Source organism: Athene noctua, chromosome 8, assembly GCF_965140245.1.
Source record: "Athene noctua chromosome 8, bAthNoc1.hap1.1, whole genome shotgun sequence".
Taxonomy (NCBI): domain Eukaryota; kingdom Metazoa; phylum Chordata; class Aves; order Strigiformes; family Strigidae; genus Athene; species Athene noctua.
The window spans coordinates 16,006,827-16,032,918 of NC_134044.1; the positions used below are offsets into that span (position 1 = coordinate 16,006,827).

The 26,092-nt window shown below is 36.4% G+C and overlaps 1 protein-coding gene across 5 annotated transcripts in view; it reads right to left on the minus strand.

Annotated features, from left to right (window-relative positions):
- OPA1 (OPA1 mitochondrial dynamin like GTPase) overlaps positions 1-26,092 on the minus strand; it is a 58,681-nt gene that overhangs the window by 7,816 nt on the left and 24,773 nt on the right. For all 5 annotated transcript variants that reach the window (XM_074911837.1, XM_074911835.1, XM_074911836.1 and 2 more), the window contains 11 exons: positions 25,852-25,967; positions 25,179-25,243; positions 24,515-24,591; positions 21,510-21,675; positions 20,843-20,995; positions 20,124-20,232; positions 19,442-19,521; positions 18,153-18,293; positions 16,933-17,049; positions 15,528-15,621; positions 12,440-12,550 (listed from right to left, as the gene is read on the minus strand). In XM_074911837.1, the coding sequence (XP_074767938.1) occupies positions 12,440-12,550; positions 15,528-15,621; positions 16,933-17,049; positions 18,153-18,293; positions 19,442-19,521; positions 20,124-20,232; positions 20,843-20,995; positions 21,510-21,675; positions 24,515-24,591; positions 25,179-25,243; positions 25,852-25,967 (1,229 nt within the window). The remainder of the gene's footprint in view (positions 1-12,439; positions 12,551-15,527; positions 15,622-16,932; positions 17,050-18,152; positions 18,294-19,441; positions 19,522-20,123; positions 20,233-20,842; positions 20,996-21,509; positions 21,676-24,514; positions 24,592-25,178; positions 25,244-25,851; positions 25,968-26,092) is intronic.

Genomic DNA, 26,092 nt, shown 5'->3' on the forward strand with positions numbered 1-26,092 from the left:
TACAAGACCTGCATCAACATGCTTTCTCATGTCTCACACAACCACAGCCTAACAGCTGCTGTAATTTACTGATCATTGCAAGGTCATGTCCTGCTGAATTTTAGAAAATCCTTTGAAACTACCCATCACATTTTTTGCCAGTTTCCTCTTGTTCACATACCATATTTTCCTCTGGATGAGGCTGAGAGGAAAGTTAAAGTTTTAACGCGGTGTGGGGGGGGTGTAAAACCACCCAGGCTGCCCTTAAAGAGACAGAACATCATTTATCAGCTGCAAAGACAGATTTATAAGTAGAGGGCCCCCTCTGTTCCTTTAAGGCTGCAAAACAGATGGGAAGTGAATGGACAGTCAAAGGGTCAAGAAAACACATGGGAGGTGCTGCTTGTCTGCTGTATGTATGTTCCCAGAATAAGAAAGAGGTCAAGATTGTAACTGCATGGCTGGGTGCTGGAAAGGCCTTTTCTTTAAGCTGTTACAAAGACAAACGCTGTTCCTCATCCTGCTGTCAAACTGTTATAAATATTGGTTTGTCAAGAGTTTCGGTGGCTAAAATTTTTTTTAAAAAAAGGGTGAACATGAGGATGAATCATGTGAATGATTCTTAAACAATTAGCTCGTTAGTGTAATAAAAACACAGCAAAGCCCTGAAAAGTTTAAATGGAATTTATAATAGTTCATGTAATAAATCCATGAATCATTAATACAGCCTTTAAAATGCAAGCTTGCAGAAAATATCTAGCATACTCTTTAGTTACTAGTAGTTACACTGAGTGAAGATGTTAACAGATGCTGGATCATAGTAGCTTTCCTTTGTTACAAAATATTTCTTATATGTATTGCAATTTAGTAAGACTTGAATTTGCAGCCAGTTTGAGTTATTTCTATAAATGCTGATTTCAAAGTATGCTCACTGGAATGAGATAATTACGATGTAAAAATGTTGCAAACACATTTATAAATCAGGGTTCCCCTCTCTAGACATCTACCAGAGTATTCACCAGAGTTACTGACAACTCTTCTACTTGCCTAAAATCCCTATGCAATCCTGAGATAAAAGGTATTTTAATCACAGTTACATCTGGAGTTCCTGTTCTCCAGTTACCAGTTCCAGAAAGACACTAAGAAGGACAGGGACATGCTCTAACCATCCAAGTGCATGAGGTGAGATGTTTTCATTATTAAATAGACAAAGATACTATTTTAGTGTCCTCTCAGAAATATTTCTTTTAAACCCTAGAACAAGACAAGGCACTAAACATATTATTTTAATATCACTATTAAAATCTCCAAGGATCAATCAACATATCAGTTTCATGGATATGATTTCATCAACAACTGCCTGCTGGTGACCTGGTTGAACATCATCTTTTGCATGGCTTCAACAGGAAAAAACATCATGGAGCCCTTTTGCTATGAAAACATATATATATATAATATATATATATATATATATATATATATATATATGCGTGTACACTTTATTTTTCCCTGTTGTAGGTGAATGCACCTCTAAGCCAGGAAAAGATCACCTCTGGATTGTATATTTAGCCTGCTGTAGAAACATAATAAAATCTTAAGAAGTCATTTTTAGACAGGAAAAAAACCCCATAGCTGCCATCACTGAAGTGATTTTTGTTGCAAGTATTAATATCATATTAATTATTAAACCCTGCTTATCATATCTGAGCAAAGCTATTAGCTGTCTGTACAAAACAGTACCACCTTTATTTCAGACTAAAGATAACCAGGCAGCAGAAGAGAGCTTGTCTGAAAACACTTCAGCTATTTTTACAAGATATTGAGCACTGGAACATTATTTTAGGATTACTAATAATGCTTTTTAAGCACCAGAAACAGGAATTGTGCATTGTGCTGATGGAACTGTAGATTACTAATCGATCAATGTCTTGATGTACAGCTGCCCCAGATTCACAAGTGAGACCTCTGCAGCTTAATGAAATGGCTTTGGCAACACATTTCCCCCTCAGTTGAACAGAACAGAAGCTGACTATTTCTTGCAGAGGTCCCTGGGGCTCCTCAGGTTGGCAAGCACGAAGTCTTTCTGTCTTTGACAGAATATATGAGAGCTGAGGTATGGGGCTGAAGCAAAACTGACAACTATGTAGACTACTGACTTTATCCAAGATAAGTTTCTGCATGTTATTACAGGTAAATCCTGCTTGTCTACAGAAAAGAAACTAAATATACCAAATCATGATGTGAGGTCATAAACCAGTATGCATTTCTAAATTGTCATTAAGGTTAGCTTAATGTACAAATTATTATTAATCTATATTGTTGTAAATCTAAGAAAGTCATGGTGTCTGCCATACCAAGGTAGGACTTGGGCACCTTTCAATCCTCTGCCTCTATCTACGTTAGATTTTTAATTAAAACTGTTCTAATAACTCAATCTTTCAACAGAACTTAGCTGTGCTGCTTATTGGACAGCTAGAAGGAGCTTAGTAGCAGGATGACCAGGCAATCTCATAAAACAGACTTGCATCTTGAATCAGATTTACAGACATAGAAAGATTTAGTTTCCAAATCGAACCTGTAAAGTTAGAATGACTAAAATACATCATGATACTCATTATTTTAGGTGGAAATAGTGAAAGGTATAAAGGCAAACCATAAACATAAGCCAATGACCCATACAGTGAAGTAAAAAAAAAAATAATTCTTTTTCTTATGCATAAAGGCCATATACAGCTATAAAGGCAAATTACTTATGTAAAGGCTACTGTAAACTTAAGGCTATAAAACTGTAAAGAGACTTTAAGAAAAGAAATAAATGATGTATGTTGATTCTTCACCCAAAATAAAGCATACTGCATAGTTAGCCAGATCAACAGAAATAGTCCTGATAGCATATTATGTTAAATCTGTCTAAAATATCATATCAGAAAATGAAGTGGTGATATTTTTTAGACAATAATAATAATAATCAACTTCATTTTTGATAGTCAGAAACTTAAGTCATCATGCCCTGAAGAAAAACAGGTTGTTCTATTTTTTTTTTTAGTTCATTATCATTCCCAGCTGAAAAGATTTCCTACCCTTCTGTTTTTATACAGACTTCCAAATCAGAAGCAAAGTGGATTCCACTACAACATTAACAACATGCAACATACACAACAATGACTTCCCCAGCTCTTGGAAACATGAATGTTACACCCCACAGTTCCATACTAGTTCAGAACAAGTACCTACAATGGTCAGTTTAGAAGTTTGCATTTATACGAGCAGTAGTCTCTCCATAAGTACTGATTTAAATTTTCATTACTAGGTACACTCATAAGCAAGCAATACTAAAAAGAAAATAGCATCCAATTAGATGTTTTGATCCTTGCATCATTAAGAAAATTTTAGGAAAAAAAAATTAGTTTGGCAGATAACACCAGAACAACCCTCAAGTACAAGAGACACGGGTCTAAGTTAAGATTAACAGGCACTAAATATGTCATTCCTCACATAGCAGTTTATCATTATTTTTCAATGTCAACTTTAAGCGATAGGCTTTGCTTAGTCAGTGACAAACGTACTGAACTTTGTAAGGATCCGTTTTAGGACCTGGACATGAGTGCCTAACTCTTCATCAATAACTTTAAGAGATCACAGCAGACAGACTTTGGTCATCCGGGATTCTTAAGTTAAGTAAACCATCACTCCATCACAGGAGGTTTACAAGTGATGTATGTTCTCCCTTGAGGATTACTTCCCTCTCTGAGAAGATGCAGCTTTTTAAAGCACTTTCTGCCATGACACAAAGCAGGAACTACCTTATCTGCACTTCGACACAGACTGTCCTACACATTCTTCTGGTTTTAATTCATTAGTTTCATGCAGCTGCCCCAAAACTCAAAGAAAAAAAAAAATTAACTAAACATTCAACCAGTGTCTTTCATGTCAAAGCATGCTTGCTTGCGTTGATTTTCTAAGTTATCTACATGGAATTAAAAACATGATAATCAGGCAAACGCAAGTAATTTGCATTCTAACAGAGTACTAGAAAGAGAGCAAATCTAAAAATAATGGGATGCATTGTTGCTGACTTGCTCATGTTCAAAAGGTAGTGGAAATTGAAGACATGACCACATAGACTGATGCCAAGCACATTGCCCCCTGACATCCTGCACCACAGAGCACCAGGGCCTCTCCAGAGCTCAAAGGGAGCACAGGAGTCACCCTGCCACCAGCACACTTGTGACACCAGCACAAGCTTGAACCCATTAGACACAAACAGCCCACTTGACCACTTTATTTGACTGATTGAGATTTCTGCAGAAATTAATGTGCTCTAAATGACAACTGGCCCCTGATAAGATGAAGGCCACATTAACAAGGGGGAAGGAAGCTGCTGGCAGTAAAGATAGCAGCTACCCTGAACATGCTTGTCAGAAGTTGATTTCTTCAGTGACTCACAGCTCTGCTTCTGTCTGATTAGAAGGCCACAATATCTTCTGGTGTCACCTTCTGCCAATTCAGGATCAGACTATAATTTAGTGCTCCTCACTGCTACAACCAGGTAAAGGAGCAAAGCAAGACTGCTGCCACTTCTGTCAATTGTCTCACAACTATGAAGCGACCATATTTTTACACATATAGCTTCTAAGACTCCAGTATTTAGGCATCATGGAAGAAATTAGAGCAAAAAACCCCATAATTCTGCAGATTCTAATAAAATTACTGCTCCATTTGGATTTCCTAGGATGCTTTCTTCTTCCCCATGTCTGTCTTTGAGCAGTGGGGGTGACATCTGGGCTCTATGTCCAAATATCTTCAAAATTATACCTTTTTTTTTCCTCTATCTTGTAAACCCTGGAAGCCATGTTCATTCTGAACGAGCACCTTAAGGATTGCTGTAAGGACTACTAACCACCGCTTTTTGAGCTGTTTTGTCTGCCTCTGGTTTCTAGAGGAAAATTACCTAAGATCTGCCTATTTGAGAGAAGATCTTCCCCCCTACAGCTGAGCTTTGGCCCCTCTGAAACACTGCGACCTTTTAAAAAAGTTGAAGCTCAATAGAGGAGAAAATGGAAGCAAAGGCTTTAGAAAAGCCAAGTCAAAGCATGATTTTAAGGAACACATGTAATCAACAATGTCACATAGGACAGGGGTCAAATCAAAATAGTGTTGACAGTCATCTCAAGGGACTGAAATTTAATTAGGCTACAGCAATGATCACAATATGGGATTAGTTTCATACAACATTTTTATTCTGCAGCTAACACCAATGAAAGAGGAAAAAAAAAAAATCCACCACAGCCCAAGTCATTATCTGCAAAGTACTGCTCACAGACTATCCCCAACTTTGCATAAATGCATAACAAAAAAAGAGACTCGATTGGATTTAAATCAGTTTGCTACATATAACAGACACGACAGAGCCCACTCAGTTTAGCCAAATGCATCACAGGAATTCCAGATCCTGAGTCAGCAACTTCCATATGCAAGTACCAACAATAGCTAACATTAGCTTTCTAACTCCATTAAACCAGAAGTTTATTATATGCATATTTGATATTAAATCATTCATGCTCAAAATTTGCAAAAGGTTTACACTCAACACTAATGGATTCAACACATGAGAAAAAGTTAAGAATGTAATGCAGTGACTTTAAAGAAATTACCTTAGATATAAAACTTGAAAGTATTTTACTGTAACACCAGTTTATTTAGTTTTCATATGTTTTAGTCTGTACAAGAAAATAATTAATTTCTGCAAACTGTTATATTTCATACCTTACAAATGTATGACAGAGTTTAAACAAATGGCCCTAAGCTATCTTTTCTTCATGTGAGGGCTCTCAAAAGTTTCAAAAAGCTTTTGTGCAGAATGAAGTCTCAGCTAGCCCATGACACCTGTACAGGTGTCAGTATTACTGACAAATGAACTCGGAGGCTGACCCCTTCACATTCATACCTAGTAATTTCAGGATCAAGTTTCCACAGGCATTCCGCAAGTCCCTTCCCACCTCCTGCCACTGACTCTCTGTGTAAATGCACATGGTTTTACTTATAATTTGGTGAAGTTCTGGGTTTTCATTTTTTAATTTGTGAGGAAACAGGGTATTGGATGAATAGTATGCTGACCTAGGAAAGATGCTTTGCATGTACCATTCTTGTATACATTTATCCTGTGCACATAAAAGATGCTTTTGCAACATTCATAGTTTAGCTGTTTAAAATGAATAAAGAAGAACAAGTAAGTGAAGATAGAGCATGTGTATTTCTCTCTGGTCTGTGAAATTTCATCTCTAGTGAAGTCAATGGCAAAGCTCCTGCTGACTGCCTGAAGCTAGGATTCATCTTAAGTATCCCATGTATATGTGCACCACCTAGCATGTTTTAAATGCCTCTGCAATATGAATGTATGTACCTTAGGTTTAGGATAAGGCACTGGAAGATCACATTTCCTTTCCAAAAAGATTCAAGTATTCAGTTCATAACAGGTTTTTAGTAACAAAGATTACTAAACTAATACTTTACATGCAGTTGCTAATAAGAAATGTGTAATTAAGGAAAAACTGACCATCCCTTACAATCCTCATAAAATTTATGTCATACAAACAAAAAAAGCAGAGAGTAGAAAACATGATGAACAAGGCTAGGCAAGTGCATCTTCCTCACAGAGGAAAAATCCCAACATCCAAGAAAGCAACGTCCACCAAAGCTATGCTCATTCATCAAAAAGCAAGAAAACAGACACCAGAGACTTGGCACCAGTGCTGCATGCTCAGCCTCTCCACTCCTCCTATAAAGGCCATTCATTGCCATCTTGTGTTGGAAAGTTGTACGGCAACTTAATTACTGTACAAAGTTCACATTATTGAGGAAGTTTGCTTTGGCCCTTTATATAAAAAAAGCAAGTCCAGCAGAGTGGAATTCTGGAAACAATTAGGTAGTTCTGGGAAGCCTTCGACTGGGAGCTAAACATTAAAAAAAAAAGCCATGGTAAAAAGTAGTCTACAGAAAGTTAAAATTTATCCACGTGCTATCAATTTTGCATAAAACTATTGAGTATTTCTGCTGAAACTACCGCTCTATCATGGTGTTAAAAATAAAACATCAGAAAAGATATTATTTATCTTTAAATCCAATTTCTTCATGTATATATTTTTCCAGAAACACAAAAGCATTACCCAATACTGAAAAACAATTAAAAAGATGAAGTTTAGGGAAGGTGTGACTTCAAAGAACTGTCTTTTATAAATAACCATCCCACTTTAGCACTGCCATCAAAAAAATTCTGAAACTCAGAAAATGCCAGCAGTTTTGCAGTTTTAACAGATTTTGCAGAAAAAGAAAATAATTTTAAAATAAATTTAAATTTTAAAACCTTTCAGTAAGTTCAGAGACAGCCTGTGTAAATGTTCAATGTCAATCACTGGAAAAGTTAAACATGAATACAGGAAAAAACAGTATGACCTAGTAAACACTATAAAAGATTTCTGATAGAATTAAAGGATAAATACTGACTGAGGTATTGTAGAAACAAGGGGTAATTAATAGTTTTTAAAAAGTGAGAGTGGAAAAGCTTTGTGTACAGCTACACACATTTGTGCCTAACACAGCCACAGGCATTTGAAGAGACTGACTTGCCACCATTAAATATTAGATTTTCCTTCCAGCCACAAGCAGTGCCTTAAAGCCTGCAATACAAATTGGGGAGTCCTGACAAGAGGCATTTTCCTTTTAAAATATTAATTTTTACCATGGTACTTTTAGCTCTCTCTACCCCATTTTGCTGCTTGCAGAACCTAACACATGGTATATTTACATTACTGATTTAACTAAGCATAGAGTACAGTACTAAGTTACATGGAATAAGTTTCAAATCAAAATATTTTGTCATGCAATGTCAGCAATGAGCACAATCAAGATGCATGTGACAACTGGAAAGTAAATGTAATTCTTCCTGTTGTTGATGAGACTATCCAAGGTAGGGTGAAAGACCTTGGGTATGTTCTTCAACTGACAGACAACTTTGGTGAAGAACTTTGATATAAATAATGCACCAGAGTGGTAAGGGAGGTTGTAAACAACTGCATTAAAACAGGTTCCTACCAATTGCTGAATATGCCTGAAGTGCTGAGTTAGACATGTAAGAGACAGACAGCAATTTCCTCTTGTTTCTGCACACTCAGCAAAATAGTAAACATATCTCTACTGTACCTACAGTTTAAAAACATGGTGTGAAAAATGACTAGGCTGATGGGCTCTGAACTGGCTGTTAATTCTCACAAAAGAACTTGGGAGTCTGAGCAGATATTCCAGGGCAGCCATCAGCTCACCGTTTAGCAGCAGGCAAAACAGGAAATGGTCCGCTAGGAATTACTGTAAAAAGACCTGATTAAAAAAACAGAAAGCGTCATAATTTAATGCAACTGCATAAATTCATAATGCAGACACAGTTAGAATATTGTGTGCAGTTCTGCTCTTTCATCTCAAAAAGGGTTTAGTATAATTAAAAAAGGGGAAAAAAAGAGTGGTGAGGCTGACTGCAGCTATGAAACAATGCCCATGTAAGGAGCAACTACACAGATGAGAACTTTTCAATCCAGGAAAAAGAAGAGCAAGTGCGGGTAGCATAAACATCTATGAAGTCATGAGTGGCACAAAAAATGAATAGAGAAAGATTACTGAATGTTTTTCACAGTGCAAGAACTAAAGAGAACCAAATGAAACTGGCAGGTGGCTCAAAAACAAACAAAAGGAAGTACTTTTTCACACAATGTGTAGTTAAACTCTGGAACTAATTGCCACAGGATGTTGCAGATGCCAAAGTTTACATGAGTTCAAAAAGCAATTAGAGAAATTCACAGGAGGAAAAAAAAAAAAAATCCATGAATGGCTATTAATCACAAAGATATTACCTCAGGATTAGGAAATCTTGGAACTACAGATTGTTAGATGCTGAGAGGGCATACCAGGCAAGCACGACTGTATGCTTAACCTGTTCTTATGCTGTTCCCTGAGTACTTGTGCCTGCTTATTGCCTCTTTCAATACAGGTATTCTTATAGATTTATTGCATTTTAGGACATTTTTGAAGTCTGTTACCAATTCAGCTGTTCATCTTCGGCTCTGCCTCTTTTTGTACTTACAATCCTTTCTTCCAGATGGTCTCTAGTCCTAGGGCTTCTTTATTTCCACAAACTTAGTAATTGCTCACTGGTATAAGTAAGTGATACTTAGGATAAGGAGTACTTTTACACTACATTTAAAGCCTTTATAAAAAAGTAACCTTCAGTACATTATAAAAGATGTAACTTGTTAGAAACTATTCAAAAGATCTGTTTGTGCTCTTTAAAATATCTAGAATAAAATCTGAGAAGTAAACACCAAGAAGCAGCAAGACTCAGGGCCTAAAGGTCATCAAGGAACATTCATATCTAGAGTTAAAATACCATTCAAGGCTGTAGAACACAGACAACAAAACCTGCTCAAATAAGTTGAGTCTTACATGAGCTCTCATTATGAAACTGGGTCACCCCTGTTAGAAACAGTTTGACATTAACCAGTATCTTGAAGAAACAACAAAACACTTCCAGTGTTTCAGCATTAAAAGACTGATGTAACAGAAGTGAGACAGTGTTGCTGTATCATTAGTATCAAGAGGAAGTGTCCCAACCTCAGGTATATAAATAATTTAGATTTCCAAGCACAGTTTCCAATCCCAGCCTCATATTTACAAAATTAGACTGGAAATTAAAAGACCGTTTGTAACCATCATAGGAATGGCATCCTGGAACATATTTTCAGTATGAATACTGAGCCCCCAAAAGTTATCTGATTTAAAGATGGAGCTCAAGATATGTGCATGAGCTGGGTTACATAAACACAGCTGCCTGGAACAGAGAGAGACTGGACTTCATGATTCAGGAGGTCCCTTCCATACCTAATTAAAATAAAAATACTTTATGAATGTGTAGTTGTGAGAGTCAGGATTTTTCTTCCTTAAGCAGAGTCCTGATCATCACTAAATGCTCTAAGGAGGAAATTACTTGTATAGCCATCTGATAGATCAGTGCTCTGTGCTATCGAAGTCTGTCTCAGGAGCATAAAAACCCCCTGCACCACATAAAAGTACTGTATTCACTAAAGAAAAGACAAATAAATAATTTTTTACTGTCACTTGCCAATAAAAAATTAGAGAACCATCTAGCGTGAAGAAAGTAGAGAGAACTTTGCTGATTTGACTACAAAGCTACGCAGTGGTAGTTTTAAAATCTTCCTACAGGTACAATAAAGGAAAATATGTTTTTCAGTATAAAACACTGTATGATGACAATTACTTCCTTAGGATAATGCATGTGGGATCTGTAACCTTCTAAAAGTAAAGAAATACAGCACAGTGACAGTGTTTTTGCTACACAGTAATTTATGAATGCATACTACAAACTTGAAGCATATATGCTAAAAATACCCAGATACCTACAACTATAAACACAGACGGGTTGCTCTTACAGGTCTAATCTTAGTTCACAAAATGACAACCCCAGCTGTTAATGCTTTGAGATGTGAGGTTATTCCTGATGCTGGTGAGAAGCAAAATAGAAAATGCAAAAATTCCAAGTCAATTTCAGGGCAAAATAAAGACAGATTAACTTAAACATTAGGTATTTGGTAGTGCTCCTCTACTTTGTTTTGAAACATGGAATATTTACGGATAAATCAAAATCACCAAGTTTCACTCTATACCCGTAGTATTTGCTTAGGGAAAAAAACCCCAAATCATCCAGCATCAAATCAAGAAAGCAAGCAACACAGCTTACTAATAAAAGGAGGTAACTTCCTCATTAAGTATCTGTATCCCACTCATACAGGCTACCCCTAGTTTTACCTCAACATACATACATACAGAAAAAAAAGCCTTATTTTGTAAAACCAGATTCCACCTACTCTAAAAAGAATGGCTATATGAAGGTTGATACAGGGTTTCAAAAGCAACACAGTATGTTTGGAGATAATTACAAACCTATTATATAAATTATATAGTCACACCAGCTGTTTCAGAGACCTTTTAAGAAAACCAATTTGCCCTAGACTCACCAAAACCCCTACTCACAATTCCAAATTATTATAGCAACACTTTCTAAAGTACAATACCACAACTGATTGGGATTTTAATAACAAAACTTCCAATAATAAGGTAACACTTCCAATGTAACCAGATCAGCACTATCAAAAATAAATCCTCAGATTCTAAGTTTACTGCAAGCAAAACATCTGCTTTATAAGACATTGTGGATGTAAAAAATGGAAAACGTAATTCATACTTAGGAAACCAACAGCAATTGAAGACTTCTCTGTTCCACTGAGCCCTGGTTATCAGAACATATCTAAATAAAAGAATCACTGAGCACAGCATTAATTTATTCTGAATTAAATATATAAAAAGTCATATTTTAAGAGAAAATTAGTTTCTACAAACACAAAATAAAGGTCTAAGAAAGGCCACAGTGATGTCTACATACAGATATTTATATATCTACCTGAACTTTATTTATCACAACTTTTTTTCTTTTCCCTTCTGCACAGCATTATTTTCTTCCCCTACCAGTTCAGGTGTGCAGCTGGGGTTTATGTGGAAGTCTCACAGAACAATAGTAGAATATTGCCAAAAACCCAACATATATGTGCAAGAGCAAGCCTCATCAGCTATGTCAGTCTAAACCATATTGAATCTGCAGGTAGACAACACGAGTTACTACCTCAGCTTGGACTGTCCCCTTAAAAACTCTCTCTGTTTAAAATCCTACACAATTAACCACAAAACCCTTAACGCTTTGAGTGACTCAACACCTTGAACTACTGTAATCCTTCTGGAAGGCTAAATCTGTTAGATATTTCTCCTTGTTAAATCTCTTCATATAATGGTCATCTCATCTTAATAAGCACAATATATCAGATCTTCATGTCTGACAGGTTTTGTTTTTGTATACATGACCTAAAATGAGCTGCCCAGTATGTCACGGGCATTTCCAGCTAATCTGTATTAGAAGTCTGTACTACCTGTGGGAAGGCTGTGTATTTCACTCAGTAATTAAAAAACAGACAGGATCAAACCCTCCTTACACAGTCAAGACCCAACCACCCAGAGATTGGTCTCTGAGGTGTGGATTACCCATGTTGTACTAGAAAAACAACTTCCCTTTACAATATTACTCTGTTTTAACTGCATTTTTTCAATATACTGATGCAATATATATCAGTGAATTTATATCCACTGTAAATTATGTTGTTTTATCACACTATACTACCCATGTCCTCCTTTGAATAAGGAAGATCTGACAATATTTAAGAAAAATTCCATTTGTGCCATTAATTACATGCTAGCACATGAACAACCCATTGAATGTTCTCAAGAGCAGTGATCAGAATTGTGTTTCATTCCAAGCTAGTTTCATAATACTACAGGAGCAGGTACTTACTGAGATCCTCTGCGAGCTGGACCCTCTTGCCAGTTAGGAGCTTCACCTTTTTTTCATTGTCCTCAGCAAAATCTTCAAGCACTTCTTTTACATTCTTCTCCAAGCGCCTTACTGTAAAATAAAAACAAAACAAAAATCAACCCAAAAAAAGTGAGTATTAACACTTTTACACCTGTAATGACCTATGGACAAAATTTTCGAAAGGTCTGTGGGAGACATAGCATATGTTACCACACTGACCTGGTTAGAAAAAGGGCAAACTTCTGAAAACATAAGTGAAATGCTGGGGTTTCAACCCCAAGCCCCAAATTAAGGTTGACATATGGGTGATTCCCACAGCCCTTCCCAAAGGGGGGGTGAGTTTGCCTTTAGGCTTCCCTCCAGGGTGGGGCCGGCCTGGCAGACAGAGCCATTGGGTAAATGACCCCAGGTGTCTGCATTCAGTAACCCAAGGTCAGGTGTCCACTGAGGGATAAAAGCTGGGACCACTTGCAGGCAGGGGCAGTGTCTGTCTGTGAGGGGGATGCCCTGTGCAGAGTTCCCTGTTGGGGAAGGACCTCCCGCCTCCCTGGGACTGGGCTCCAGTCAGGTCTGGCTTTTGTAAATGTGGGCTGTGTAGAGATTCAGTGTGTGGATTTCTTGGTCTTATGTGTTTGGCTTGATGACTCGGCTGTCTCCCATCCCCTCTATGGGGGACTGCATTTCACCATTTATTCCCCCCCTTGTTGGTCGTGCAGTGTTGTTGGGGTCAGTGGGATTGATGTCAATTATGTATAACCTGACTGACTTGTTTGTACCCCCAGCACTCACTCATGTACTGACCCTTTTGTATCAAATACAATCTGGTTATTGGTTCATCTTTATGCTGGCTGTGTCCTTTATGCTAGGCCTGATAATTGGCAAAACAGTAAGCCCCTGTTTGGGCCATTAAGACAGTAAATTCTTTGAGAAAGACATTTAAATTTCAAAGGATATCTTCTTTCTGAATTATTATTGGATGACTTTTTTAGGAGGAGATAACAATATCTGTAGACTGCTTTGCTATTAAATTCAGCAGTTTCTTCTCTGACATCAAAGATCAACAAATCTTTTATTGTAATTATTATAAATCATTTATATGCAACTATTGCTGTCCCAAGGCCATGGAATTTTCAGCTGTGAGAAGGATAAAAATCAGTAACAGCTGGACTGAACATTATAGAGGTATTCCCCAATGGAAGCTCATCACTGCATTATGACTAAGAGCTAATGTTTACCCCACAAGAGAAATCCTGGCTAGAGGTAGACAGAGGACCCAAATAAAGTCATGTTGAGCCTGTCAAGTGGAGAATGAGACCTGTTCACACATCACTGGATACTGCCCTGCAGTACAAGATGCTAGAATCAAGAGACATAACCAACTATGTGAACTGCTGGTGGAAGAGGCCAAAAAGAAAGAATGGGTAGTATTTCAAGAGCTGTTGCTAAAAGACGAACAAAATGAATGACATAAACCCGACCTGGTATTTGTTAAAGAGGAAAAAGCCCTGGTGGTGGATGTCACAGTTAGGTATGAAAGTAAACCAACATCATTGGTGGAAGCAGCAGCAGAGAAAGAAGTATCAACACCTCAAAGATCAAGTACAAGAATTGACTGATGCTACTGTCATCAAATGTATGGGATTTCCTTTGGGTGCATGTGGCAAATGGTATCTGTGCAACTACAGAGTGTTTGCAGAATTGGGACTCTCCAGCTCCTAACAGGACAAGGTTGCATGACATCTATCAAACTGGGCGCTATTTACATTGATAGATATTGTATGTATCTTTGTTAGTTGATCATGAACAGTTGTAAGTTCTTAACTGTTGTATCTGTAGTACTCTGCAATGAGTTATTCTGATAAATTCTTCTTCTCTATCCCTTATCAGTAGGGTTGAACTCACCAGTCTCACAAGTCACTAGAGGGAGTTAGACTCCTGGGAAAAAGAGTAGGAGCACTGAAAAGAAACCATTGATAATATGTAGGGATAGAGGACTCAAAATCATGATATGTCACTTACTCTGGTTGGACAATCAGTTACTGAGTTGGACATAAGTGGATGGGCCACCTTTACTTAACTCAGAAAAGAAACATGTATAAGTTATGTATGTTTGATAAATAGGGAGGAAGCAAGGATGCTTAACAATTACACTTTTGCTATCGACATCATCCTCATCAGATGAATCAAGGCCAAGTCAATTAAAGATGAGAGATGGAACAAGAAGTTAATGATGACAGCAGAGTGTGGTATTGAAGGATTGATGATACACAGAGGGGTGTTGCTGTACATATAAAGCTAAGAGGAATCAAAAGCTCTTTCTTTAAAGCAGTATCATGTCTATCTTAAGACTCATATCCTTGCCCTTCATACTTAAAGGGTGAAACTTCCTAATTTTCAGCCTAGCAGTTGTCAATGAGGTAGGTGGTTTGAAGAGACAGGACCTAGCTCTCGACATTTAGGGGCAATTTCTTCTCCATGGAGGGTAAACTTGCATCACATGACAAGGTTCAAACCTTTTACTTGCACCTTCAAGAAACAGGTTCAAAACTATTTTACAGCTCAATAGTCATTATTAGTAGTTGTACCATGGCACTAGCTGATTAATACATAAATGATGATTTAGAAGGAAGCTGCTGTTGTATAAGCTTGTCTAGATATTACATGGCACATTTTGTACAGCTTTACAAAAATCCATTAGAACAGACTTTTTATATCAAGCATTTTAAAATTAAAATTTATATCCAGACTGACCTAAGAAAAAAATAATATAGTCACTATTTATTGGAATTGTTTCCGTTTGAAAAAAGATACAGACAATTGGCATCATGTAAGCTGAAAATATTTTCAATTGGAGAGTGTCTTAATTATTTGACATTCTGTTTACACTAAGTCATTTAATGTATATAGAAGGTGAAATTCTATTTACATCTTTTAATTACTTAACCAGGATACAAGTCAGCTAGCCATGCTAAACATGAAAAGAACACATAAACACATAAGCTAGAGGAACACTAGAAAACTTCTAAACAATTTTGTTTCAAACACCTCAATTCACTGTGAGCCTTACCTTCAGTGTTAGTAAGCTGCTGCCTCAGCGTATTTGCTGTAATTGCCAGCATTCGCTGTATTCGCCAGAAGAGGACAATATCATTACATTCAAGCTGAAATGAGAGAAGCTGTAGTGTCAGACCTCAGATGTCCAGTGAACATCCTCCACTTACAAGAATCTTTTGACACTTCTAGTAGCAACTGTAAACTCATGCATACATATCTTGATCTTGCACAAAAATCCCACAGACTAACTGCTGTAACAAGGAAACACAACAAAAATACTTCAAGAACTGTGTCAGCCATATCTAATACACTGCATCACCTTTACATCTACTATTTTCAACACAAAGAGCAATATCAAGAGGTATCAGGAAAAACAGTTTGCAGGCCGGTGAGTATAACCTAATGCTCACTGAAACACCACACTTGTTTACAGCAAACACAATGAAAGACAGCAGCTGAACTGGATGCTGTGACTCCCTGTCTGACAAATGCTTCTGAAGACAGTGTTGGGCCAAGGGCTTTATTTGTTAACAACATAAAAAGACAGTTTCTACACCTGCAAGGATGGCAGGAGGGAGCACTAATTTCACATTAGGAGACTTTAAAACAACAGTAACAGGAATAGGAGGCTAAGTGTCACAGAGAGGCAGCTCTCTATGATCTCATTCTCTCTTTATCTCTTACAGGCAAAGGTATTTTTCTACAGTGGTAAAGATTTCTGGCTCCATGGGGATCATTGTTTCCCATTAAAAAGAAAATCAAAATTCAATAGGAAGTGAGAAGCTCTACCTTTCCAGTAATTTCTTTTGGATTTAAAATACAATGGTAAGAAAACTGTGTATTCTTTTCTGTGAGACTTCATGCATACTATCATTTGTTGTACAAGTATGGGTTTACAAAACTGGAAAGTCATTTAAAATATCTGTTTGCAAGCTCCACAATGTTTTTTGTTTGATTGGTTTTTTTTCCTACTGATCACATGTGGTTCCAAGCATTAACTCTACAAACACTTTTTGTCATACTGATCCCATAAAAACCCCTTACTTAATGTTCCCTGAATTTTACATATGAGTGAGGTAAATAAATATCAATGAGAGAGTGGGAGAAAGGGATACCAAAAAGATATCAACAGATGTACAATACTGCTTTTAACAGTGTATTTTCAATACACGTTTTGATAAGTAACAGCTATTTAGGTCACGGCTGATACCTAGTGGCCATTTTACATAATTACCACTAGGATTGCAATCTATCACTTACAAGCCTCATGTAAAACATATCTAAGATCACTGGCTATCTCAAGGTAGAGGATATTAAAGAAAGGTTAGGCTTATTTAAGGTATTCATAGAGGTTTTTTTTCCAACTGAGACGGAAACATGAAGGCAAAACACCAGTGTATATTTGTTCTCCAGTTTACCTCCGAGTCCACAAAATGCCTCTGATAGTAATAGAAGCCTCTTCGACATAGATTGCAGTGGTTCAAAGCAGTCTTCAGGAAGTATCTTCTATAAATTTGGTGCCATGTGTCTTTAATCTAGGAAAACAGTACTTAAATTTGACTAAATAAATACACTCACTATCGTGCATAGTTTAATGTTTGCATTTAATTTAAAAATGTAAGTCTGAATTCCACTGTCACATAATGTATGTTTAAATATTTCTCATCAATTTGTCTGCAACCGGGGTATGACTCTGTTAGTTACATTTGGCAAACATTACAAATGATTGTAAATTAAAAAAAAAAAAAAAAATCTACTCTTCCGTGCTTCTAACATAACTGAATGCTTAAAAATATTGTCTGCAGCCAAAATGCATTTAAATAATATACTACAAAACAGGACAAACTGTTCAGCTTTTGGCATGATACAATCTTCACATTAACACTAAGAATACATTTTTGAGTGGTACCCATTAATTTATCAGTTAAACCAGATTAAAGCATAGAGGAGTATTTAATAGGTCTTATGTAAACAAACATTTGCAAATTTTCTTGATTAGGCTTATTTATGTCCCAGTTCTTCAAAAGTAAATATATATATATATAGATATGGCTCTTCAAAAAAACCCCTACAATACAATTAAGAAAACCAGTTGCTTCGCTGGAAAAGAAACTCAATTTGTACCCAGTCTCTCATGTAGAGGATGTGAATCACTACTCTGACCTTTACAAAAAGGTATGGTAAGTACTGTAGAGGAAAGGGCCAGCAGGTATTTCAATAAGTACATGTATGAATGTTGCTTCAATGTACCTATGAACTTTGAACTGTACATACAACCACACTGAAAACACTGGAATGCACAGTATGTTTTTATCATATCTTGCTCACAAAGGCCTTGATTCTACTATATAATGTCTGAATAATAATTTTCAACAGCCTTGTCATAATGCAGGCGAGAAAATCTGCTTAGCAGATTCTGATTTCAGTTAAACTGACAGATTCTAAAGTGTTGTACTGCATTTGTCTGACAGCCAACAGAAGTGTGTGAATTGCGTGCAAGCAGTCATTTAGTAATTCACTTGGAAACATCTGGATTACAAATTCAGTATTTAGATTAGTCTTTTGTATGCTATCTAGAAAGAACATTCAAATGTTCACAGGGGGTTTCCATATGTTTTGTTACAATCCTGCATCTTACCAGACATGGGTCCACTGTTATTCCTCTTGCTTCAAGATTCTTTCTGACAGTCGTCACTTCATCATTTGCCAGATAAGCTGCATGTTCTTCATTGCATTTGATTAATTTCTCAAGTTCATTTTTTGTTTCATTACGAATATTCTAGGATAAGAATAATTAGTCAGAATTATTACAGACTCTTGAGATCATCTGCCCGTCCTCAGTAAAAAGTCTAACTGCTTAATAAACGAGAAAAGAAAATACTTGACACTTAACTATTACATTTAAGTGACTCAGAAGGATATTTGTGCAAAGACATCTCAAATATAGTATCTTTAAATGGATAATTCACCGTCAATTTTTCTTTTCATTATGCACAGAAATGCAGAAGAGGTAGTGGTAAAAAAAAAAAAATAAGTCATATGTGTTAGCCTCCTTTCCCCTCCATGAACATCCACTAGTGGGGTTCACATTCACATATCACCTGTGGGACTGATGAAAACTGTAATTTTATGCCTAACAGCTAGCAAGAGCTCTCCATGGATTCATACCTTTAAGTTGCTGTTCATTAAATTCAAGTAAGATAGGTTGAAGTCACTGCCTTTCTCCCATACCTGGCTACATACAGTTGACTGTAAAACTCCGTCCTCTGAAACAATTACTTTCTACTGTATTCTTTTAAACTCTACTTACATCTTTCAAGTATGATTCAGTTTGACAAATATCTAGAAAAAGTAACAAAAAGCCCATCATGTCTGGGCATTGAACAAAAGGTGCTATTTGAATTCAAAAGAAATTTCCAAAAGCTATGAGCAAATGGGCAGAGAGGTTATGATGAAAACAGTCAATTAGAAGATAAAACTGTGACTGGAATGCTAGTGATAATGCTATCACATAGTAACTAAATCCAAATGGAGCATGACAGGAAACTGCATACAACTTCTGCTTAAAAGGCACACTTGGAAACTCTAGAATAGAATAGCCCAGTTTCCACTCTCTTTTCATCAATTCAGGAGACCTTTAATATTCAGGTCAATGGCATAATAGTAAAGATTTAATTCAGCTGAAGGATGGAAACCAGTTTACAAACCACTATGTATCTGTGATATGAGAAAAGCATATGGAATTATCTGTGGTGTAGTATTTAAAACAATGAATAGTAAAAGTAATTGTAAAGTATTTAAAAGCAGGTGGGGGTTTTTTTGCAATAGTGTGAAGAGGGTTGGTATTTTTGAAAATTTATGGAGTAATAACCAAAGTTTTATAAAAGTAGTGAGCTACAAATCCTTTATATTTGTTTTCCCTTTTACCTGTTCTTTGGTGCGGCCTATCCAGTATAACCATCTTTTCTTCCAGTCTGGACCCACCATATCTTCAATAACAGACTCAGCTGAAAAATATGAAATTAAGTCTCACTTAAAAATACATGTAATCAGCCATATTTATAGTTCTAAAGTTAGGTATAACATCAAGAATGGACATTTTATGTCTAAGAACATAAGATACGGCATACCAAGTCAAGTCAGATGTCTTTTACTTAAAACAACTTTGATGTCTTTTAGTAAAACTTAAAAATGACTGCCAACTGCTAGATACTTCAAGGAAATATATAAAAACCATTAATATCCCTCCACTGAGACAGCCCTCCAGGTTCCAAATCAGCAACTTGCATGAAAATTAATTATGTTTTGATAACCATAAATGGACCAAATACTATCCCTAAATTTATTATATTCTTCTACATGTGTGCTTGTACTATTTTTTGACTCTACAGATCTCTATTACTTATCTTTCAGTTGCCTCATTGCAAGAACACCATCTTTTAAGGCCATATTTTGCTAAACATTTCTATCAGTATTGATACAATTTTAAACTGTCACCACTATCTCAGCTGTGTTGATATAAAAGTTTGCACTACAGTGAAGTGAACCAGATCCACCAACTGGCCCAGATTAAAAAGCACACAAGAGTGGAATACATCACACAACTCACTGTCTTTGAGACGACTTTGGAGCGTTTCTTCCATAAAATGAATAGCAGCATCCCACTGCTGTTTATCAGATATTGACCGATCTTCTAAGGCATTGTGCTGGATTACTCGCTGCAATAGAGAACATCATTTTAGCATACAATAAATAATTTAATTAGGATTTAGTAAAAAAAGATTTCTGACATTCTCTTCAATTTTTTCATGTTTATAAAACCAGCATGTATTGGGCGCACAGGATTTATTCGAGAAGAACCTTTTCAAAGCACTACCAAAAATATTTTATTGTGCCTTTAATTTCACGCTCTTCTACAGCCTACCATAATGTAAAAAATACAGCAGACAATATGAAATCCCTCCACACTAGAGGATCTATAAAGATGGTAATGAAATGCTGTTATTTTATGTGACTATACTTAACAGAACAAATGAGCTGATGCTAAACAATTCTCACAAGATTGTCCTTGGGCAGCCAGTGGATTAGGGAGGACTTTTTCCTGAACCAGCCCAAACAACTTTATTAGACATTATTCAGGGTAATAATTAACAAAAGTTAATAATAAAATTAATTGAGAATCACTGAAATAAATATATTATATAGAAAAGGAGAAGTTTTATCATTTTATGATTACATTAAAAATGCAAAAAGACTGCATATGCAACCTTAGTAAAAAGATTTCAACAGCACTTAGTCAACAATTCAAAAAACCCCACTACATTATACCAGGCTATCCTCTGCTCTCTCATTCCATTTATGTCGTTTAATACTTTCTTCTTTGACTGCTTGCTTCAGTTTATCAAAGATATCATCATGTTCCTTTCCTTTTTGTTCTGTCATGAAACGTGAAAATTCTTCTTGCAAAGTCTCCCATGCCACCTGGAAAGCCAGCAAACAATGCCTACTGAAATGGACCATTATACCATGCAGCAGCTGGTAAAGGAACGTTTATGACAATTCTTGCAAGTAGGAAAATTTGCATTCTTTCTGAAAGCAATGTACAAGCCTTGACTTTTCCTTTGCTGCCTTAGCTATTACTAAAAGTCAACACTAAACTTTGCCTCACTATGTTGTAGCAAGTGGAATTCTGTAAAACTTGCATAAGTCTATTAAATATGAACATACCTAGCTTGAAGGGTTTGTTTAACCTTTTAAAAGGCAGGGGGTTTTTGGCCTTTAAGGAAAATTCACCAGGAGAGCAAAATACAATGCTCCTGCTGTATATGCTTCTCAACATCAAGACCTTGCTAGCCTTTTCTGACATGCAAGCTGTTTAGAACAACTGCAGGCAGCCCTTCAAATCATCACCTTACTTCTCTGGAGCTATGCTTTCATTTCGACAGGCTTTGCACAATTTTACTTTTTTTTTTTTTTTAAATAACTAAATTCTCACCTCTACTGCTTTATTGGGCAGTTGCTTGTCAGTCCACTGCTTCAGTTTGATGTCCACAGTGGTGTTAAATGTCCCTGAGTTCATAGTCTGTGCTGCTGGAAGGTATATATTCTCAATCACATGAGTAGATACCCTTTCCCATAAAGTTTTCTGAAGAATCTCCTCCCTAAAATGGAAGTTGTAATGCATATGATGGCTTCCAATACAAAAGTGAAAACAATACAAATTTCCAATACAAAAATGAAACACGTATGCATTCAATTTGTTAGAAACACTGAGAAAACAAGACTACAGAACACAGGAAATCCTCTTTAAAGTAATCAAAACACAACTTCAACCAAATCTGCTTGGAACTAAGGATATAAATACACAATGTTTTCAGCAAAGAAGCTGCTTCAGCTTCAGAAGTTGGTCTCTACGACTCTTACAGCTGCCACAGCACTACACAACAGTTCCTTGCAGCCTTCAATTATACCAGCATAACCGGACAGAGCTATGTGTGCATATGCATAGCACATGAGGGAATGACAAGGGGGCAGGCTGTAAAGCATTAAAATGATTTCACTAAAAAGTCCATACGCCCCAAAAACCATGTGGGTTTTGTTTCTATAGTATTCTGATTTGTTTGTTGGAACATGTTGTAGCTTTCCATCTGGGATTTTCATCAATTGTTCCCAGACTGGATAAACAATGAAGCAAGTTGAGAAGTCCAACCTTTAACCAAAACATATATTGACATTCATTTACAGATGTGCCTCACATCACCATAGAACTAAGCACCACTTTCCTATTTATGATGCGTTTCAAGAAATAACAATGGAAACAACATAAATATAATCCTTTTAAATGACAATAAACTTACTCAGGAAACTTTGCAGCTGCAGTGACACAACTCAGCTGAGCCAGTATAACATGTGGTCAGTACCCACAGAGGCAGTCACACTCCCTTCTGCTCCCTCCAGAGCCTCCAGTACAGATTGTGGATTTCTTGAAGGTTAATTTTATGCTATCTCAGCATGCTAAATCAGCTTACCAATATGTCATATGAATGCCAGATTTGATAGAATGGTGAGAGCTAAGAGCCAAAGAATAAAATCTACCTTGTTTTGGTGGTACAAGTCTATCAGATTCACCCAAGCCCTTTTCTTCCAAACAGGCTGAAGATCAGGACACAAGCCTCATCCCTGATAATGCCCCTACTCTAACTGGGCCATCTGTGGACAAAGACCGAAGAACTTCTCATAAATATCACTCCTCCCCCATTTCCACAACAGCATAACTGAAAATTTCTCTTTTGTGTTTAAAGTGCCCTTGAGATTTAAAAATTTTGAAGCTGTCCTTCTCACATACCAGTATAAATGGGGACCAAAGCCACTAGTTTTTTACTGTTGTAACAGATCTTTAGCATATTTATGGTAGAAGCACTTATACAAAATTAAAAGGAAGTCGAGCATTTAAATCTTGAAAGAATTCACTATAAATAAGAATTAATATTGCCACTAATAAAAAATGTTTTCCTTAAAATGCTTTGTTCAAAATAGGATGGATTTTCATAAAGTGTTCAAACAAAGATCAGTTATTGATCATTCTTGATCACACTTAAAAGAACTGGGGACATGGCAAATTAATTTTACTTACAGGGTGCACTGGAAACCATCTGTTATGGATTTTACCAGTTACAAATGCATTGCAGGAAAGGGCAGCCCTTCGATTAAGAACAAATGCAGTCTCGTTCCTTCTTTACTGACATGGCAATAAAAATATTTTTTGCTTTGCCTAATCCAGTCAAACAATTGGAAGGAATGGGAATTTTAACAGGATAGAAACATTTGCATTCACAAAATGCAGTGATGTTTTTAGGCTGCATATAATGGCTAAGAGAAGCATCTTTTTCATTACTTAGGTTTCTAGTTCTACTTTATAGCTCATTCTATTATAAAACTAGAATCACCACTACCTTTTAACTTTCAAAAGAAATGCACAGAAACATTCATGTTATGCAGCCACCTGATCCACAACATAAAATGAATCGAACTAGCACGGGTCAGGGTACTTGAGCATCTATTGCACAGTGAACAGCAGCAAACACCAAAATGGCAAACCTGTATTACATGTGGACTAGAACATAAAACTTCAGACTAATACACTACCTACAACACTTTCTCTGAACACAGCCACATGCCCAGAATTACTGTAATATCATTAAGAGTGACATTTTACCTTGGTTTTCAATCTATGACCAAGTAACAGTTCAATTCAGGTTGCTGAAGGCAAAGGCATTAAAGCAATCTTTTTTCTTGTGGTTCTCAGTTGTGGTACAGTCTGTCAAAGTAATCCTTTGCATTGGCTATTCTCCTCTCAGCCTGCATCTACAGTGCCTTTACTAGGAAGTGATACTACATATAAAAGACTTAGGTGAAGTTCACTCACTCTCACATCTGTGCCTGCCTCACAAAGAAGTAGGGCAGCATAGCATGGTGCTACTTCATTGAGGCTACCAAGGAGATCCACATACAGGATGAAATTCTCAAACAGATCAGTGCTTTCTACAACCAGGAATTACATAATCATTAACTTCCAAATCTCTGATTCAGAGAGACACAAACCAACTTTTTTCCAAGGTCATATATATTATTTTGATACGCACAATTATAATCCCAAAATGTCAAATTAAGAGGAATTACCAATCTTACTTCAAATGAACATCTGAATACATCTTTATTATGACTGTTTGAGGAATATCTATTGTTCGTTATACTGTATAAAACCAGAACAAAACACAAACTGACATCCTAAAATTTTTGTGAAGGGATTATACAAGTATTTGCTGATCCAGAATAATAAACAAACATAGACTACTTCTACAGGGACAAAGGACATAATAATACGTTGTCATAAGAAAAACAGTTCATTGTTTATATTTGAGAATTTTGTTTACTAAAGCTCTGTATTTTAAACTTCTGCTAGTTAATTAAAAAAAGGAAGAAAGAAAAAAATTACCATACCAATGCTTTGGTGTGACCTGAGTCAAACTTATGACTTCATCAAGAATCTCATTCTTTGCTTTTTCAAACAGTTCATTCTATGCAAAAGGAAAAATATGAAATAAAAAGATTTTAAGTATAGTTTGATCATGTTTCCATCCAAAAAGTAAACAAACCCTTTTTCTTACAGCCTTTAAGCCTAAAATGATATCTTCTGGTCATGTTCTGGACAATGTGTGTACTTGTCATAAACTACCCTGGTTTAACATATATCTTCCCACACATCTCTTGCATTCCTCTGGTCAGGCATGGAATCTGAATATTCAGGATCTCCATAAAAGAATTAGAGAATGGGATTGTAGTTGTTTTGTTACTCTGTCTGAAAGACCAGGGAATGTCATTTCTTTGACAGTTCTGTCCTGATCACAAAGAAACTCTGACCTATTCCTGTAGGCAAGTTAGGTCAGTTAACTGAGTACTAGAAGAGTGAAGGACTTTTTAAGTGTTCACAAAACAGAGCTCAGTATTTTCTTCCCCTAGAATAATTTACATTGTCCTCATATTTTAAAGTGTCAGTACTTCGTTAACTTTAAAAAACCTTTACAAATGAGATTAAACGGCATAAATTTTAATCTGTATCTTTAACATTTTCTAACACACAAATTAAAGCAGTAGTTTTATTTACCCTGTCAAGCTCTCGCAACCGGGGGTAATTGTTCTTCCATTCAGTCTCAAGATTGAAACGTGTGGCTGCAAAAATCAGAAACAAGGTCTTAATTTTTTTTGTCTATAAGCACTTCATGACTATCTTAAAAGTTTAGCCACAAATCTTGCTTATGATAGCCCCACCAAGAATTTTAAGTGCCTCTGCAAATGAGCAAATGTATTTTTCTGTCTATGCTCAGATATTCTGTCTGCAAATTGCAGGATTCATGCATTGATAAAAACGTAGTGGAAAGAGAGAGCCAGTCAACTGCCAGCTCTGTGTAAGTCAGTCCTGCCCTGGCTGATCAGATGGTATCTTTATACAGGAAGCCATCTTAAACAACATCTGAATCCAGTGGAAGAACTGGTTTTGCCCACAAAAAACCCTGGATTTTTTTCTTCATACTTATCTACTCCTTTGGCTTTTAGAGCACGTGGGTCCTTCATACCATGGGTTTTTTGTTTTTTTTTTTTTTTTTTTAATGTGTTTTTGTAAAGATTAACTGGGGCATTTACCAATTAATGAGAAATGGTGATCATATAAAACATGTAAACCACAACTGTCCAAGCATGCTGGCAAAACAGTGTAAGTATGTGGAAGAACTGTTTAACAGCAAGTTGCTATTTCATTTGGGTTTTGTAAAGATTTTTACCTTTAAAAGCATCTGCTTGCTGCTCCACAGACTCTCTCACCATTTTCCAAAAACAATCTGACACAGCAAGACTTAAGTTCTTTGTTGTTACCTGGTGTGCCTTCAGCATACATGTCCTGTAGAGAAAGGCAGCTACAAGGAATTCTTCTATGCATACCCACGCTTTCTGGCCCCCGTTTTCTCCTCACAAGAATAAAGCTTTGTTTTTTATAGCAGAGAGTAACATGTCAATGTACACCTA